This window comes from Ailuropoda melanoleuca, chromosome 9 (assembly GCF_002007445.2).
Source record: "Ailuropoda melanoleuca isolate Jingjing chromosome 9, ASM200744v2, whole genome shotgun sequence".
Lineage (NCBI taxonomy): Eukaryota > Metazoa > Chordata > Mammalia > Carnivora > Ursidae > Ailuropoda > Ailuropoda melanoleuca.
The window spans coordinates 41698429-41718708 of record NC_048226.1 but is presented as its reverse complement, the minus strand read 5'-3'; the positions used below and the strand labels follow the sequence as shown (position 1 = coordinate 41718708).

Below are 20280 nucleotides of genomic sequence, written 5' to 3'. Positions count from 1 at the left end.
TACATGGGATGCTGTTCGATTCAGGAATTATTTGATAAAGCCAATTAGATCTTCAAAGTTAACTCAGTTGAATTTTTGTTATTTAACCATACTACAAAGGTTTTTCAAAATTGCCAAACAACTTCCGCATAGATAACTCTGTACATTCAAGATGCCTAAATACCATCACGTAAACAGAAGTTGTCTTCTTTGCCCTATCAAAGTCAAGTCACCCAAATATTACTTGTCAGAAGCAATGTTTCCACTGATGCTTCCACTGTGCTGTGGGATTTCTAATTGTCTCAAATAACATCCTTGCTTTTTCTAAGAGGTATCCTTTCTATTTTTCCAAGCCTGTGACAATTAAAATAAAAATTTCAAAAGGGTAAAAGGAAAGAGGAAAAGCTACAAGAATCTGATTTGATTTTCCTACACTCCCTCCCTCCCTATTTCCAAGCAGCTAATCCCCTCTCAAACAGTACAATAGAACAGCTAGACATAAAGAAAAGGAGATAAAACTGGCCAGCCAGTGCATTGTTCTTGCTAATCTGCACCATTTACATAAGGGTTAGAAGGCTTGTTTCATCATTTAAACAGGCTTAAAAGCCTCTTTGCAAATGAGATTTAGTTCCCACAAAAGAATGAATTCTAGCTATTTGGTGAGTTTCTGCTAGACCAGCACTGGAAGCTGACTTGGCAGTAACTTAAGCTGCTTCTTTGGCCACATACAGTATATGCAAAGATTGCTTCCAGCTGCCAAAACTGAAAAGTGTCAAGCTGATTAAATTCCTTCCAGGAGGTGAACAAGATGAGGAGCAGGTTAAGAGGCCAATAATATCAGATCTTAAACTATACCTGGGCAAACTTGTCTTTATGCAGGTGCTTTAAAAGTGGCTTTGAACCTTTAGAGCCCTTGGAGTCTTCCCTTGAAAGGGAACCAGTAGGGCAGACAGCAAATGAAATTCAAAGACAGAAAGACTTAAAATTTCTCCAGCTGTGTAGTGAGGACAAGCTAAACTCTTTGATTCATTGTTGGTCTGAGTGGCATTGGACACAAGGATAAACTGCACGACTAACTCCTTTGCCAATTGTTAGCACAAAAGATAATTTGAAAGAAATCATTTTTTTAACACAGAGGAGTTACACCCTTTGCATCAAAATCTTAGATTTTAAAAATTAAGATTATATTTATATATACTATACCTATTATTTGTTTTACCTGGCACACCTTGAACAGATGTTCAGTGTGACCTTGGCCTGAGGTTCAGCGGGGTGAGTAGCACGACCTTGGTTAAATTTGCTCCCAGAAGGTACAAGGGTAGTTACTCCCTCCATTCTTAAATCGTCAAGATCCTCTGTAACAACATAAACAATTGCAGAGAAAAAATTAGCCCTAATAGAATTAATAATATGTTTTCAGTTATCTGCCAGTATTTAAGTAACACATTGTATTTCCACTTTGCAAAAATATTACCTCAATTATCAGTTATCTTTCAAATCATTTCTAGATGTAGTTGGAGACGTACATAAGAAGAAAAATGGTGAGAGGCTGAATCCATTTAGACAATGGGCAGACCATCATCTATGACTACAGAACATGGATCCGCCACCTTTCCGTAATGGTTCAAAGAAACCCCACCAAAATCTCCACTGCAATCAGCCCCAAATGGTCAGGACTTGGTTAATTTTTGCCTTTGCTTCCAACTCAGAGCCAACCAAAGAAAGACATGTAGTCTTCCAAACTAATTATATAAGATCATTTGTTTCTAATTAGCTTGCCTTCACAGCTTCCCCATGCAACAATCTCTATTAAGAGCACATCTGAAGCCTTCTCTGTTTTCACTCTTAACCTTTCCTTTTTGTTTTCATGTGGGAACGACTATATATTTGGATAGCCATGCCCAACGTTCACTGAATCCCCCTCCTATTTTTCCCAGGTCCTCAATCAAGACTTCAAGATCTAAGTTTCCCCTGCAGTTCAGTCTTGATATAACATATACATGATCTCCTGCTTTATTCAGAGGACAAGGACTCTGTTAAAATGGATTCCATTTATTTGTTCTTAGTCTTAGCAAAAGAGGGACATAAAGTTTCAAAAGATAAATTACAATTATGCCAAAACATGATCCATTATTTGAGGTTATAACCTATATATGGAGGGAAATCACGCTCTCCTGATAAGACCACAGACTATCCAAACATCTTAGACCCTTCACAAAACAATCAAGAGTATTTCTGGTTTAACTGGATATTGTAACCAACAAGTGTCAAATTTTCCTGAGATTGTGACAACTTTTAGTTTAAGTCATAGACAGGCTTTCTGTTACCTGAAGAAGACTTGTCAATAGACTCCTTCCATAGGCAATACCAACTAAAATCTTTTCATCTACTTGCATATGAGCAATCTGTGCAAGCCCATCGAGTTTTAACTCAATTTCATGGGAGTCATAAAATTCTCACCACATTTACCTGGTTGCAAATCTTCTTCCCTTTATTTTAAAAGCACTAACCACCACTTCGAAACTTGATGCTTTTGCTGAACTAGTTACACAGCCTTCTCTCTTGATCTTATGGATCTGTGGTCCTCATACAACACAGACATGACTGCTATCTGAGAACACAGCACTTTTCAGCTCGCTAGTTAGCCTGTATGAGATTCTGTTAGTGTCTCATCCTCTCATTACTATTTACCACTGCAACACCTTGATATGCCGCTCTCCTGCCCCTACTAGAAGAAAACCTCATGATTTTCTTAGCTCAGTAAGGGAACTTACTATACCCCATTCAGTTTTTTCGAGGACTCCCATTGAAAAGTCTGGCCTAATGTTATTTGTTGATAGATCATACCTCAAAACTTCAAACTGGAGCAGAATATGCTATTACCAATTTAAGCTTGATTTTGGAATACAACCCTGTACGTGAGGTGAAATTAGTCTAAATGGCAGAATTATTGCACTTACTTGAGCTTGTCAACTAGACAAAAGACTACAGAGTAAATATATACACATACTTTAAAAAAAAATATATATATATAATATGAGTTTGGGATGCTTTGGAAACAAAGGGATCAACCCTGTTGGAACCCCCATTAAAAACAGACAAGATGTTTAAGATGATTTTGCATGCATTCCTTCTTCAAAAGGAGGTAGCAATTATAAAATTTGGGGCTCATGAAAAAATAAATAATATGGGAGCTAAAGGAAATTATCTCTAGCAGATCATTTTGCCAAACAAATGGCTTTAACCAAGGTTTTGATCCTATCTAAACTCAAAAGATAAATCCTTAAAGGAATTCAAAGAGACCATTATAAAATATCAACATTTAGTCCCTCATTTTGAAAAACATAAAATGGAAAAAATGTGATTCTGGCTTCATTTACATAATCTCTGGTACTCTCAAGACAGCTGCTTGGTGGCACTATATGGTTTCAAATGTATATTAGCTAAATTTCTCCATGAAACTACTCATCATAGTACAGATAAATTGGTCATTATCTTAAATTTACATGGCTGGGTACACTTTAAAAAGACAGCTGAGGTATTTTTTAAGTCATATGAACTTGTCACCAGCATAATCCTAGAAAAACTATAAATGTGGGACATGGCCAGAAACCAAAGCTTTAAGGACCCTTTGAAAATCTTCTGATGGATTTTATACGGCTTCCACTTTCCATGAGATTTCTGTTTTAATTACTGTCTGTCTATAGAATTTCAAGATGTCTTGAAACATTTCTTTGTCTAAAAGCTACAGTCTTTACAGTTGCTAAAAATCTGCTCAATCCTGTGTTTCTAACCTTGGGAATATAAGCTTTTGTATCAAGTGACCAAGGCACACCTTTCACAAAAAATACTATAAAAGAACTCTGTAAGTATTCAGAAACCATGTTGTTCTTACCAATTACAAACTTCTGAAAAGGTGGAAAGAATCAATGATGTCTGTGAAATAAAACTAACAAAGCTTTCAGAAACCCTTGAGCTCTTTTGGTCAAAGGGACTCCTACCCTCCCTTAAAGCAGTATGGTCTGCTCCCTCAGGGACACGTTGTTTGCTTTGCTGTGAGCTGGCAACTTCAAGGCCCACATGTTTAAGGATTTTACCTAGGATACTATACTCATGCGCACAGACATCACAAAATATTACAGGTTAAGTGTACATTCAAATAGTCTTTTTAAAAGGCCTCTTCATGATATTCAACTATGAGGTTTCATCTTTTGGAAGATATATTAGGGAAAAACTGCTCTTGAGGCTCATTGGAAGGGATTCTATCAGCTATTGTTAACAATAGATACAGAATTAAAATTCCTTAGAATAAATCCTTGAGTTCACATTTCACAACTAAAGAAGCAATCCAGAATCAACCAAATTGGAAGCCTGACCTAAAAGGGGAACTCAGCTGAAGATTCTCAGAGATTCTCTAGAAGCAACTGATCTTCCCAGTAGACAGATGACCTAAGACTCAACTCTACAATAATCCACTCAAGATGGTGGACAGCTCCTTCACATGATGCTGGATCAAAACCTCTGCCTAATTCCTATTTTGTTTTTATCTGCTTACTTACAATCATTCCTCATTTTCTAGAGACCCCTGGTGTCTATGCCCATGCATAATGGCCCTTTTTCTTTTATTTCCCTCTAACTAAAATTAGATCAGAGCATAATCATTGTAACACCCATCTCAGATTATCCCAGCAATAGCCTTCAAGCTACCTGATTGCTAGATATACTATTCCTCACTAGACCCTAATGATGAAAATCTAAGGGAAATTCCAATCTATGGGAAATGAGATCAAAGGGAATTGTAACCAATGGTGTTTTCACTTGTACCTACAGGGACAAATGACCTTAAACAGATCAATTTCTGACTCTGCTAGCGTCCCTTTCTAACAGAAAAAGAGAGGGACGTTTCTAAGTTGATGGGCCAATTATTTGTCATCTGGACTAAAAGAAATACAATACAAATATGTAAGCCAGCCAATGTAAAGCCTTTGTTCTAACTTCATGTCATGCGTAATTCTCTTTTCCCTGGATATCCATGTGCTCCTACCATATACTATTTCCTTTACAGCTGGGATAACTAGTCTTGCTTGTGTCACTAATATCTCATGCACTTTAAGAACAGTATTACAAAATTATCTGTAACAGACACCCTAAATCTATAAATCATCAAATCTGGAAATTATAATTGAGAAACAAGCCCCCAAATGATGCTACCCTTGATTATTCAAGCACATTACCTAGAGATTACCAATTCAGAATTTATACAAACAATCAAAGCAGTGTTTCCAATAATAAGAATCATGCAAACAAAAGACTGTAAGACATTTTAACTTTGGCAGAAGTTATAAAATTATACCACTTATAATCTAGATGGAATATAAATCAGTCTCAATTCCTTGGCAAGAGTAGTAATAGACAATTTAGATTTCTTGTTCACTAGTCATGATGGTATCTGTGCCACTGCTGATACTTCTTGCTGTACTTGGCTCAATGAAACACATAAGTTAGAGAAGGCTATATATCATCTTAAGGAAAAAAGCTATTTGGCTCTGTAAGATTGATCTTTATGACCTGTGGGATTGTTCTCTTGGCCTTGGTTGGACATTCAGGCTTCTGGTTCTGAAGCATCTTAAATGGACTTTTAATTATTCTTGTTTATGTCACAGTGGTCATGATACCGTCCATTTAACTCTATCAGGTTAATACTTAATACTTAGTGCAAGTTCTAAATGCTTCTGTCAGCCACTTTCTTAACAGATGATCACCATGATGATACAACATCAAAAAGATTAAGAAGCCCTTGTGATACAATTGATTATGGAGACAAGTGAACAATCACCAAGCACTGAAGATGTGGATCTTTCGGCCAACTTCCTGAAAGGAAAGAATGACTAAAAGAGGGGACTTAGAGACTGAACATACAAACAGACAGCAGAAAGATCATATAGACATTAGAACACTATCCACAACCTCTGCTGGAATCAACCAGTGAAGCCTCAGAGCAGTTAGCCCCAAAATATTCAGGACTTGGTTCATAAAGGCCAGGTTTCCTCCTTTTCTCCATTTCCAACTCAGAACCATTCAGAAAAAGTCATATATCCTCTCCAAACCAAGTGCACAAGGCAGTCTGCTTCTAGTTAGTTTGCCTCCAGGTTCCCCATGCCAAGAACTTCCAATCGAAACATGCCTCAAGCCATCCATCCATCCCATCCCCTCCCCCAACAAACAGTAGAATCTCCTTGCCAGAATTTTCTTTCTACTTGCAAATTAAGGGGTATTTCATAAGGCCTTTTGAAGATAGCCAAACCACCCTATCCCCATCTGGGTATCATCTTTTTTTCTAGCTCAGAATAACTATCACAGTGTGGGAGAAAAAGAGAACCTTAGAATGAGAAGCCTGCTAGAATTTGCTTGCTGGTTCATTGGAGACTTTAGGGTGCTGTAAGCTAAGTACCTCAGCAGCTGTGGTGGTTGTGAAGTGTCCTGTGCAGCTGTGATGATGGTAGTGCAATTGGCTCTTGAAATCGTGGGAGAAGGCTTACTCTGAGAAACACTCATTCTTTCATTCCTTACCAATATTAGTTCTGCACAGAAGGTCAATAAGCTCCTGAAAACTACGGAATACTTGCCAAGCTCTAAAGGGTGATACAACTATAAAAATTCCTGCATCCTGTTTAGTCATGGAAGAATACTAATAATCTATGTTTAGTTTTCAAAGGGAAAAAAAAAATACAAATCTAGGTCTCCATAGCTCCATTTCCTTAACAACTTTATTATAGGGAGCAGGTGTCTAGGATTAAATAAATCAAAAGAAGGAAACAGAAACGCCTAAACTTTAAAAATTTTGGAAAGTTTACATAAATTGAAAGAGAAAGAGAAAAACAAATTAAAGCATTGAGAAGGATTCTGTCCAAGGAATTTTCAATACCGGATAAGTCAAGGGAAGAAATGCCGAGCACATTTTCTAAATATAGAAAACTTGGAATCTGGGAACATCACTGGTATCAACGTTTCCTTCTTCTTTTCTTCCTTCCCTCCTTCTTCTCTCCATTGCTCACTCTTTTTCTCCCTCCCTCTTTCTCTTTTGTCCTTCCTTCCCCTTCTTCCTCCTTTCCTCCCTTCCTTCCTTCCATCCTTCATTTTCTTCCCTCTCAGCCTTTTTTCTAAACAAAATATTCTCCAAGACATTCCCCATGATAGGCAGCCCAGTGTTGTAGATAAAGTCGATATACCATATACTATCTTTGTGGTAAGTAGATACAAATTCAGTCTATTAAGGAGAGACTCTAGGCAACTAGAATTTCTTTAAAGCAATCAGGAATACATTTTTCATCAGAGAATCTCATGATTCTTACAACAACAGCAGTAGAGAAATATTATGTAAAAATAATCTGATGGGAATTTTAAAAAATATTCTTGCTCTATTTTGATACTTTGAAATCTAACTATCTAGTGGATGTTAATGTCTACTTAAGAAGGTAGGTAACTGTAATAGAATGTGATTAGCCCTATCCCAGAAACAAAACATACAAATGTTTAAAATGTTATGGAAAACAAATGAGAAAGCAACAAACTGAGGTTTAAAAAAAAAGACAAAACTCCTAGATATTGTCTATTAGCACTTGGCACTATTTTTTAATTATGTAGAATATTTTCAGTTCTCAAACTGAAATCTGAATGATAAAGGAATTATTAGAAAGCTGGATACATTAAGTAAGATGTGAGTAAAAGAATATAGGCCAGAACAGGTGGCAAAGGACTTTTTGGAAGGACGGAAGAACATGAAAATGCACACAGATTTAAAAGTACATAATATTTTGGGGAATGTTACTCAGCTATTTGACTATAACCTAAAATATATAGGGATATCAGGATGCAACACTGGAAAAGAGCTCAGCCTCAGATAAGGAAAGGTGATAAAGTGATCAAATCTATATTTAAAAAAGATAACCGCAGGTGTATTTATTTAAAAAAAAAACAATTTTCTCAAGTTATACAAAATTTTTAGAAATATTCTTTTTGAACATAGTGTTATAATCTCTATAATACAGAGAGATATATTATATGTAATACAATATATAATTTTGATAAAATACTCTTCACTGAAATGAATACATTCAACTATCATATTTAGTGAATAAGTTTATAAATATATTACTCATAACTATAAATGCATTTCTCATTAATATGTTCTTACATAAGAATATACAACTGTACATGCAACTAAATATCAAGAATATATTTGATATAGTTAATATAATCTCTATATTTAGAACTATACCATCCAATTCATTAGTCATTAGCCGTATGTTGCCATGGAGCACTTAAAATGGCTAGCTTGAATTACGATATGCTGTTAAGAGTAAAGTAAACATAGCGCTTAAAAGACTTATACAAAGAAAATAATATAAAATACCTAATTGATAACTTTTATATTGACTACATGTTGAAATAATAATAGTTTGGGTATACTGGATTAAATAAACTTTATTATGAAAATAAATTTTACCTATTTTTCCTTCTTTTAATGTAACTTCTGGAAAGTTGAAAATTACATATTGGCTCCAATTTGTGCTCACATTGTATTTCTATTGGACAGTGCTATTCTAGAACATATACTTCATGAATAATTAATAATTATATTTTTAAATAAATGAAACTATGCTGTATCTTATAGCTTTAGACTAAATTAACATGCCTTAAATTGATGCAATAAGAACACAGTCACTGAATATATGCAAGAATAATATTTCTGTGAATAACATAATCATATTCACTGACTCTTTTCAAAAGATTATTTACTTTCAGTACTTGCTACCCTGCTATCTGGTTTTATTTTTTTCTTACAGCCCTTATCACTATATGAGTATATATATGTACCTGAATATATGTACACACACACATATACATACACATTTATACACAAAAGACAACATACATACACCCCGGCAATTCATTTAGTTTTTATTTATTTTTTATTTTTATTTTTTTAAAGATTTTTATTTATTTATTCGACAGAGATAGAGACAGCCAGCGAGAGAGGGAACACAAGCAGGGGGAGTGGGAGAGGAAGAAGCAGGCTCACAGCGGAGGAGCCTGATGTGGGGCTCGATCCCATAACGCCGGGATCACGCCCTGAGCCAAAGGCAGACGCTTAACCGCTGTACCACCCAGGCGCTCCTCATTTAGTTTTTAAAAATTGTTTCTTTTCTGATAACCTCAAGATAGGAATTAAGTATTTCTTGTTTCCTGTCTTAATCTCAGTGTTTTAGAAGTGTGCCCAGAACAGGGTATTCATTGATATTTGTTGACTACAGTACTTTTTTTTTAAAGGATAGCCCTGAGTTCCTGTGAGACTTTACTAAAAGCACTTACGAGACACCAGTCTCAGTGGAAGACTTCAGTATAATCTGATAAATTCGGTTAGTTATTTGACAAACTGATCTTTTATGTGGAATTGGCTTTTCGAAAATGGGTTTCTGAATACATTTGTTGCACTTGCCTACAGCCCTTAGGAAAAGTAAAAACTGAAAACGGAGATGAGGCAGGAAGGAGTGTCTATCAGAGTGACTGTATAAGCTTCCGAGGGCATGGAGCAAGGAAGTCATAGTAAGAAGTGAGAGAAATGTGTTAGAAGGTCATTTCAGAGGCAGATTCAGCAGGGTTCGTGATTGAATGTGAAATCCTAGCAGGTTTCTCTACATTACCTTTTTGGGGAATATAGGAAGAGAGAATACCTTTGGTTTGGCACAGGCTGAGACGGAGCTGTCTTCAAGATATCCAACTGGATGTTTGGTAAACAGAAGGACAAGTCTAGGGCTAGAGAGGGAGTGTGGAGTGAAGCCATAGACACAAGGGGGAGAAAAGCTGATAATTATCAGCCTAGCAGTTAATATCAAGCAGGGTCAATTCTTATGTTAACTTTCTCTACAGGTGAAATGATACATTATATTAATATCATATTTAAAAAGAGAGTGCCAAATTTATTTTTTTCATAGTAGAGAAAGCACAAGCAGTTATTTATTTTAAATGTAGCCTATAAAATTGTGTTGCGTCCTTTGACTCACAGGGACACTACTGAGAAAAATGAACTAATTTATGACTAAAGACTGTGAACACTTTATCTTTATACAATCTAAATAACCAAGAATTAATCAAGCAAAGAATTGTTTTGATTTAATTTAAGGAAATAACAGCTGCCTAGATGAAATAATCTCAGGACTTTCATTTCATTCAAGTGTAATCCATGAAATAATTTACAGCTGCTTGAACTAGACAATGTGGGATATGAGTGAATTTTCACATCTGTTTCTGGGAACTTTATAACAAAAATTAAAAGCTTTCCAAACATAAGTCCTTTCACAGTGATGCAGTGAAGGGTTACATAAGAATTATATGGCAGTTTTTTCCTATATTGCAACTGGTTTGTTGATTTACGTTGATAGTGCTGATTTGGTCAAATATTTTAAGCAGATGTTATATATTCTGAGTGAATTATTAAAAATAAAACAAATGTTAAGAAAATACATAAGAAATTAGACAAGTTTAAATAAAAATATTTATGAAAACTTTTTTTTTTTTAATGTGAAACAGCTATATTTCCTTATAAGAAGGAAAGAAAAAATGGAGAGCAAAACATAATTCACTTGGCTGGGACAAATTCTGGTTGAAAGGTACAGGAAAAATGTTAAGGCCATGCATTGGTTCTCTTTCTAAAATCATGCCTGAAATATGAGTTCAGCATTCTTTCTCAGTGCATCAGAATAGCACAACTTAAACGAATTTGTAAGTATTAAGAACAAAGTGGTAGATATCAGAAATTATAGGCTGTAATTTTTTAGAATGACCTTAGTTTAAAAAATTTTAACTTAGAATTGCATTTGAAAAAAAATGGTGGAATTTAAATGCTGTGCTGGATTCCCTCTTTAATAACATAAGAGAGAGCAGGTTACAGAATATTTACTTTCCTTGACCACATGAGATCAATAAACAAAGAAAGTGATTAGACCAGTAAGTTAGGGAAAATGTTTACAGAAATTTAAGTTTACATATATTCTGTATCTTCTACTATTAACTGAAAGGAGCAAGAAACTTCCTGAGATATCTTTGCTAGCTACCAGTTCCTGTTTAATTTCTTTGACCTTCAAGAGCCAAACACATCATGACCACAAACATTTGTAAAAATTTAGGCTAGAATTTGTTCACTTAGATTGCAAATGAATCACAAGACTTGTGCTAATTGAACCCACCATGATGTAAATTGTGAAGGCTTTTTTCTGTTAGAAAAATTAAGACATCTGGGAGTGGTTTTCTCTTTCCAGTCTGCAAGAAAATACTACCGCTTCTAGCAAATTCAAATCCAGACACTACCCAAAGTCTGGTTTCTGCATCAGCATATCTTTATTTTTCTTAATTTCACCCAGCACAAATCAAGAGATTATATTGTGTAAACAAAACAAAAAGAATTGACTTTTCCCCGAAATTTTTGTCACCCTTGGAAGGTTTTATAAATCGAAATGGTGAACAATTCTCTTCCATAAAATTTACTGAAATTCCAGGCATGTGGACTCATGTCAGGTTACATATAAGCACACTGGTCTGATAGAAGTGAAAGCCCAGTTAGAGCCCTAGCTGAAGTGAGGACACATTATGGACAACACAGAACTAGAGCTGTATCAGACGAGTAGCATCAGGGACCAGATGTGGGGGACGTAAAGGGAGGCTCAAACAGATCAGCAAAGAGCTTAAGAGTAGAGGTGTTTAGGAATACAACTGGAAAACAGAATTTGAGACAAGCCAGGCAAAGATGGTATCTAGGTAGGTCAGAGGGAAAGGTTGGTTAATCTAAAAGACTGGGATTAAGTGAATTATTAATTTTCATAAGGTGATGAGTAAAAAGGTGTAATTTTTTCAAATATAAAAAATCACCACAAAAATCTTATCATTTTAAGTACTGTTTAAAAGTGTATTTATTCCATTTTCATTTCCCTGGGATGTGTCTCTGGCTAAAGCACTCATGTAATTAATATCTCTCAAAAGTGAGAAAACATTTCTCATCCTAATGGTTTTAGTTATGGAACGACCGCTGGATGTATTAGCCACTATTATGTTAGAGCAAACATTATTTCAGCCTCTAGGTGTGATACAACATACAAACACCTATTCTTTTGGTTCTTAAACTAACTGTTAACCCTACAGTCTCTGTGTTAAATAAATAAGGTCCTATGTTGAAAAGTCCCCATGTGCACTGTATTAATTTGTTGATTGCTAATTAACTTTGACCATAAAGCTAATAATGTTTGTACTCTGTACCATGTTTGTTGATATTTTGATTTTTTTTAAATATTTTATTTATTTATTTAACACAGATAGAGACAGCCAGCGAGACAGGGAACACAAGCAGGGGGAGTGGGAGAGGAAGAAGCAGGCTCATAGAGGAGGAGCCCGATGTGGGGCTCGATCCCATAATGCCGGGATCACGCCCTGAGCTGAAGGCAGATGCTTAACCGCTGTGCCACCCAGGCGCCCCAATATTTTGATTTTTGATCCAGACCACAGTTACCAATTGGGCTCATTTTGATGAGTGTTTCTGTATTGATTATATAATTTGCTAACTCAAAATAAGTCCTTCGGAGAGAATATGATAAATTTATTCACTAATTGCTACAGTCCCAAGACTAACAGTAAAATTTTCTGTGTCCATGCTCTAAACTTATCTTTAGTAGAGTTGACTCTACCTGAAGTCAGTTTACTTTATATGCATGGTGCAAGCACACAAAAGTAAATTACTGTGATATTTGTGATTAAACTCAGGATTCATTGTTAGTTTACTTTTTTTTCTTGGATTTCAAGTATTACATGTCTTAGGTCTTGACATCTTCCATCACTACCCTCATTTCCTCTTTCTTTTCTTATATTCTAACTTTATTTTTGCTTAAGTCTTCAGCTTTGATCATATTCTTCCTTCACTAGATCCTTGACATTGTAGACTTCTTTTGCTCCAACAGTCCTCCATTGTAAATCCTTTGTACTTTGCTTCAGTCCCTTTCTTGCCTTTGTGCTAGTGATATTGAGATTTTTCATCTCATCATGTGCTATTTTCAATTAGGCAAATTTTAACCAACTAAACGCACATTTAAGAATTTTTTTAAAGTTAGATAAAGAAGTATTTCATCATGCTTATCATGTTTGTTGGAATTCTAAATCCAACATGGTTAATCCAAAAATAGCATTAAGTAGCATAGCTACCCCTCTTTCTGTCCTCTCCAAAGTCCCTTTAATTCTGTTTTATACTCAGTGCTTTGGAATAAATTTTAAAAGAATCAAATTTTAGGAAAATAAAAAAGATCATGGCTGGCCATATACTAAAATTGCTACTGATGTATTTTGGCTGTGGTTGCCAACTCATTCTCCCTTGTGGTGTGCCACAGGCAAGAAGCAGGCACAGGACATACCTTTCCCATCACTGAGATGGGAGCCACATGCCACAAGATGTTGCCACCCTGTCTGACACACTGTAAATTCTCTTTCCATTCTATGCTGCTTTCTTGGAATTCACATGCTGTTCTCATCCTTTACACTTCAAGCCACAAAACTCTGCTACCCCATATGAAATTTTACAAGACCATTTTATTTTCAACTTTGTTCCATTTTCTTGGATAGTTGTCTCCATGGAACTATTCTTTAATAACATGTCATGAGGCATGATATCACCTAAGAACTCATCTCACATCTTACATTATATAAATGTTTCGAGTTTACTAAAAATGGATATTTCAAGATAAGAAAAAAGATAAAAACCAAAAAATGTACAAATTGGCTATACAATATACTCCTATAAGAACCCTCATCTCTTTCTGTTTCTTGAGCAATCCAAAAATGTGTTAATGTCTTCAGGTCTCTGGACTTCCCTTGCTCCCTACTTGGGTGCTCTTTCCCCAGATATGACCACAATGCTCTGCTCAAATATTGACCTCTAATAGGAGATCCCTTGACAATTCTATCCAAGAGAGCATCATCTATCATTCTTTATCCTTTTTATCCTTCCTTATCTCCAGAACATTTGTTACATTCTGTAAGTACATTTTATATTTATTTGTTCATCATTTGATTCTCCATTAATAAATTTCCAGGAGTGTAGAGACTGTCTTACATTTCCTATACAGTTCCTGGAACATAATACATGCTCAATAGGTATATAATGAATGAATGAATGAATCATATCCATGCCATTGTTTTTCCATTTCATTGATAAGTAAGGTATATTATGGATAAGGTCCCTTAGAAAATGTGAAGCACTTCCCCAAGGCACATAGTATTAACTGGAAGAGATAGTAATTGAAGCTTGATTGGTTTGACTTTGGAGGTGAGGTCAGCTTTTATATATATACATAAACACCTACAACAAATGATCTCCCAAATTAGTGCTTATATAAATTATTATTAACATAGTATTATTTACCATCTATGTTTCAGTAAACTTGTATCGAGTTAATTCCATGTATGATACTACTCTCCAATATCAAATATTTAGAGGAAAACTATCATTTGTTCATCGTCGATTATTTCAAGTGCTTTCAGATGTTACACCTTATTTTGCCCCACGCAATGGCCCTGTAAGGCAATGGTTCTCAATCATGGGTAATTTATTCCTCCCCTTCCCTACAAGGGAACATCAGAAAATGTCTGAAGACATTTTTTTTTGTTGTCACAACTGTGGGGGTGGGTGGTGGATACTACTGGGATCCACTGGATAGAGGCCAGCCTCTCACAACAAAGAATGTCAATAACATCCAAAATGTCAATAGTGCTGAGGTTGAGAACCCCTGCTCTAAGGCTTGTTTTATCTCCTTAGCTACATTATGGGCAGGTATCTTATATGAATAAAATGGATAGGATAAGGAAACCAAATATTGGCAGGAGATTAAGCAGTTTTAGGAGTTTAAAGTATAGGCCAAACAATAGTGTAGGCCAAGTTAAGCCTATGGATTCTGACATTTGAGTTAGACTTTAGTTTGATCAGGTCATACAGTTGATATGTTGTGCAGCCTGGATTTGAACACTGAGATGATGTTTTCTCAACCACATAGCACAATACTCTATTCATACTACATTACTGATTAACTCTATGTTACACAAAGATGACTTAGTCTGCTGGTGCTACTCTGCTTTTACTCAACATCAATCTCACCAACATATCTCATCATACACCCTCATTCCCAATGATACATAACTAATGGCTATTTTTCCTGAAAATTTCATAAGACTATGGAAGAGATAATCTCTTGACTGTCTTATCTTTTGCTTTAAAGGAATAAAAATTTTATTTATTTATTTGAGAGGAACAGAGAGACAGAGCACAAGCCAGGGGTATGGGAATGGCCAAGAGAGAGAGGGAGAAGCAGATGCCCAGCTGAGCAGAGAGCCCAACACCAGACTCAATCCCAGGACCCTGGGATCATGACCTGAGCCAAAGGCAGATGCTTAACTGACTGAGCCACCCAGGCGCTCTTGACTATCTGTCTTGACTAAATTGAATTTTGAACACCATTAAACATTTTGGGTATTTCACCAGTTTTTGCTCCCTAAGACTGCTCCAGATTTTGCAGCCCTTCTTTTTTGATTCTCCCATCTTTCCTATCTACAACCTCATCCACAGTCCTTCAGGAGCACAACTGAATTCATTCTCAGTTTGGATTCTCACTCAACACCATGATTAATAAAATGAAGATTTCACCTTGAGATTCATCATCCTTATGAAATAATTTCTGTCATGATCATTTATTACAATGTCTTTTAGTATTACAAAAGTCCCAAGCTTATGGCTGTATCATACATCACCTTACCACTCTGCTATATGAACTATGCAAAAAGCACATACATTCTGGTCCCTTCTCCACTCACAACACTGATTTCTTTGCCCTTCATGAGCACCGTGCATGAGAAAGAAAACAAGAAGAGTTACATAAAGGTTAATATGCTGAACACATCTGTGTCAGGATGACTCTAAGATGATCCATAATCCCTACTTTCTAGTTATTCATGCCCTTGAATAACCTTCTCTCCTCCAAGTATGGCTGAATAGAGTGACTTCTCTTCTAAATAGTAGAATGCAGCCAAGTGGATTGGGTATCATTTGTGTGATTAGGTTTTTAAAAAACGTGACTTTCATCTTGTGGAGTCCCACATAACAAGGAACACAGGGTGGCTTCTGGCCAATACCTAGGCAGGAACTAAGGTCCTCAGTTTGAAACCCCTGAGGAAATGAATTCTGCCAATGAATTCTCTCCCCAGTTGAGCTTCAGAAGAGAGCCCTGACAGGAGCCCTGACTGACATCTTGATTACAGCATTGTAAGAAACCCTAAAATGGAAGACTTAGCTGAGCAGGACCTAGATACCTGACCCAAAGAAATTGTAAGATAACAAATGTGTATTGTTTTAAGATGGTAAGTGTATGGTAATGTATTATAAAGCTATAGATAACAAATGCAACATTCAAGCAATTTTTCTTTACTCCAAATTATTTAGAATAAAATTCTTAGTGAAGTCTGAAAGAATTACTTTAGTGTGTAGTTTTATATTAAATGACCTGACTTGCAGATTAGTTGAACTTATAAAATATAAAAAAGTCAAACAATTAAAATTTTAAGCTACCTTATTTTAAGACATGTGGTCATTCAAATGATTCCTTAAAGTGTTTTCCCAGTTTCAAAATGGCAAGTAAAATTATGAATTAAAGATGAATAGTTATCATAATTAAACATTTGGTCAAATTTATGATACATACAGCTAAGTTGTGTGTAGAATATTTTACCTACAGTTTATAGCGTATTGGAGTTCCACCTATAATTATTTTATATAATAATTTCATCCATGGTTAATACTATCATGGTGCAATTTTGTTATTTTAAATTATTATAAAATTTTGTAGTAACTGAATTTTCCCTTTGTAGTTGTAGTGCTTATTATAGGTATGATTTGATGCCATATCTTAAATTTAAACCAAAATTATAACATCATTTGGATAGGAAAAATATGATCTACTTTGTGTGTCTTAGATCCAATATGTGGTTTTCATGACTACATTTTGACAAAAAAATGGGATCAGCCTTTAGCAGCTTTTCATAGAAGGTACACAAATATATATGCAGACAGATACACACACACACATACATGCATACAGACATACATATATACCCATACTCATACAGACGCAGACACCCACGCTCATATATACATTCACATACAAATGCACACTTATGCACAGACACACACACGCACACTGCTGGAGGACTAAAGCATCACATGACCCATTATGTTCCACACTGTCCTAGCTCAGAATCTCCAGGATGGACTATTGCCATAGCTTAGATAAAGCCAGAGCCAGAGGAAAACTCATCCAACATTTCTTCTGTGTTTCATCTTCTGGAACTTTTGAAATTAAAGCACTTTTTTATATAAAACACATTGAATATATTTCCAGATCCAGCTTCAATGTATTGGTGTTTCCACATTTAGACAAATATTTATATATTTCTAAGTCTATGGATCACTATTTCCTAACACAAACACTCCACTCCAGGAGGTTTGGTTTATTCACAGCCTCCAAAACACATGCAGACTGCTCCAGAACTAGTTACAAGTCAGATGGGTAAAAATGTAGCATTCTTATTTTTTATAAGTGATCTATAAGTGATCCATCCTTTTGCATAGGGGAAAGTAAAGCAAAACTAAACAAATAATGACAATAAACCCTTAAATTTGCCTTTTAAAGGCAATCTCCTCTGGGTTAAACTTTCTTCTTCAATAAGTGTAGTCTCTTTTTAGCTTAGATACAGTCAAATTTAGGTTCAAATTCCCAAAAAGGACTCTTTTTTTTTTCTTTTCTCAAGTTTTACCTTTCTCCGTTGCCAACTAAGGTGGCACTTGGATATCAAGGGAAGAGTGTGTGTTGTCAGGACAATGGCTAGCAGGCAGCTACTGGTTGTGTGGACCCTGATGCCCTCTTCTGTGTTCCTTGCTAGACACTGAGAAGCCTGTGCTTATTATGCAGCCTGGGGTCTGGGCATGGCTTGTTCTCAGCATGGTTAGGAGCCTGGCCATCATCCCTCCACCACTGATTCAGCTCCACCTCCATTCTGGGATCCTCTGAGTCCCACCTCCAACCTCTTCCTGGACTCAGCGTAGGCTAGGACATCACATCTCTGCAGTGGGGTCCCCCTGCCCTCACTGTGGCAGCCCCCTAACTCTAAATTCTCAGCTTTCCTCCATGTCCCTCACCGGGCATGTGGGAGCTGCTGGGTCTCCTCCTTTTGACCCAGAGCTCAGGGAGAACTGGAAGTGCCCTCTGAGGCCATCTTGCTAGTCCTCTTTGCTCCTTTCTGTTCTTCACTCTGGGCTACATAAACATAGAATGGAAATGAACAGACCAAGAGCTTTCAGATTTTACATCAACCAGTCTAAAGTTTTTGAGTAAAAATTCTGTCACCTTCCTACCCATTCTTAATCCATCTGGATGTTTCTACACCCTACACAACTGGGATTTCTGTCCTGAGAGGTGAACCAGGACATTTGTCTCTGACCTCCTAAATTGGTCTTTCTGTCTTTTCCTACTCTCCAGGATTGTACGAGATTTCCTCTTTCACTCTGTCAGCTGGGTACTTTCTCTACATCTCATTTTTCACTATGAATATGATCCATGATTAAACTTCTGAGAGGCTTTGCTTTAAAGATGCAAAGAGAGACCTTTTAGACTTTAGAAAATGCCTCTCTCTCCCCACAGGTCTTGCTTTAAGATGACTACATCCCTTTACCCTCAAGGAAGTTAGCTTTGAAAGATAAAGCTAATCAGAAAAAACCTTTCTTTTAGGCAGTACCTCTTTTTCCATGAGGTGATAGCTTCACTGTGGTCAAAGGCAGCAGGGAAACATAACTTAAAATTCAAAAATAATTTAAAAAATTTTTAAATTGGAGGGTGACTGGGTGCCTTGTCAGTTAAGCATCTGACTCTTGATTTCAGCTCAGGTCATGGTCTCAGGGTTGTGAGATCAAGCCCCACGTTGGGCTCTGTGCTGAGCGTGGAGCCTGCTTAAGATTCTCTCTCTCCCTCCACCCCTCCCCCACTCACATGTGCGTGCTCTCTCTAAAAATTTTTTTTTTTAAATTTCATTCAATGGCAAAATATTATCCCTATTTTTCATGAAAAACTTGTTTCCCACATGACTTGTTTATCATAGGCTACGTGTCCTCACTCAAATTGTTGTCTCATCTGCAAAGCCCTCTCATGGTTTCTCTAGCAATAAAAAAACAACCTCTCCTTCCAGTTCAGCTCAAGTGTTACTTCCTTCATGCAGTCTTTATCATAACCTTAGCTCACAGTCACAATTTATTTCCATTGAACTTCAATGACACATTACCCATGGTGTTTGCAACTTAATGTATTGCTTTGCATCCTTATCTAATTTTTAATATCTGTCTGCTCATTCATTGACTTATACATCTGTTCTCGAGAACTGACACATATGTGGATCATCTTTTGCCCCTTCCCACCATGCCCATTCAGCTACCAGCTTCATAGGAAGCCACCAAGCTGCAAACTGATTTTATATTCCTTAGTTTCATCCATAAAATTTTGAACTTTTAAATGAAGTAACAGATGTTCAACTTTTGGCAGAGGTTAAGAAGTATATCTAGATAAAGAAATGAAAAAGAAATTTTAAAAAATCTAACAAGTATATGAATCGCATCCTTATAGTGGAATTAAGGACCTTAGATATTTGCTTCAGGAGTGTAATTTTGATCATCACTCCTGCTATTTTATTAAAAAAAATAAAGAGAACGTGAGTTTAAACATCCCTCACAATTATTTTAAGAAATCAATACCTGTTTGAGACATTCAGATTACAAGATCACAGTAAGCTTTGAAGATTGATTTTTAAATTGATAAATAGGAAGGGGTAGATGCCCAAATGAAAAAACAGCATTTAAAAAGGCATAAAAATGGAAACACTCATAAAAAATCTTTTTCTTCACAAGAAAAGTTCAGGACATGTGACAAGAATTCCTACAGCTTTCTCCCCATTGTACTGTTGAGTTTAATTCCAATAACATCCACCATTCTTACTTTCCTTCAGTCTCCCCAAAATGCACTGGTTCAAAGTCAATTATCCAACCAGTGATTTTTATCCCATTTATAATTAGGTACAGTATATGCTCACAGGTACAACTTTCTGAAAGATATAATAAATTTTTAAAATTTTCCCCATATGAAAAATAACCATACTTCACATTTGCAAAACCACTAA

The 20280-nt window shown here is 36.0% G+C and overlaps 1 protein-coding gene across 1 annotated transcript in view; it reads right to left on the bottom strand.

The window, feature by feature from the left end:
* The window catches only part of C9H8orf34 (chromosome 9 C8orf34 homolog), a 366424-nt gene that overhangs the window by 127788 nt on the left and 218356 nt on the right, over positions 1–20280 (bottom strand). Inside the window, 1 exon segment of the mRNA XM_034668153.1 lies at positions 1199–1334. Coding sequence (XP_034524044.1) covers positions 1199–1334 — 136 coding nt within the window.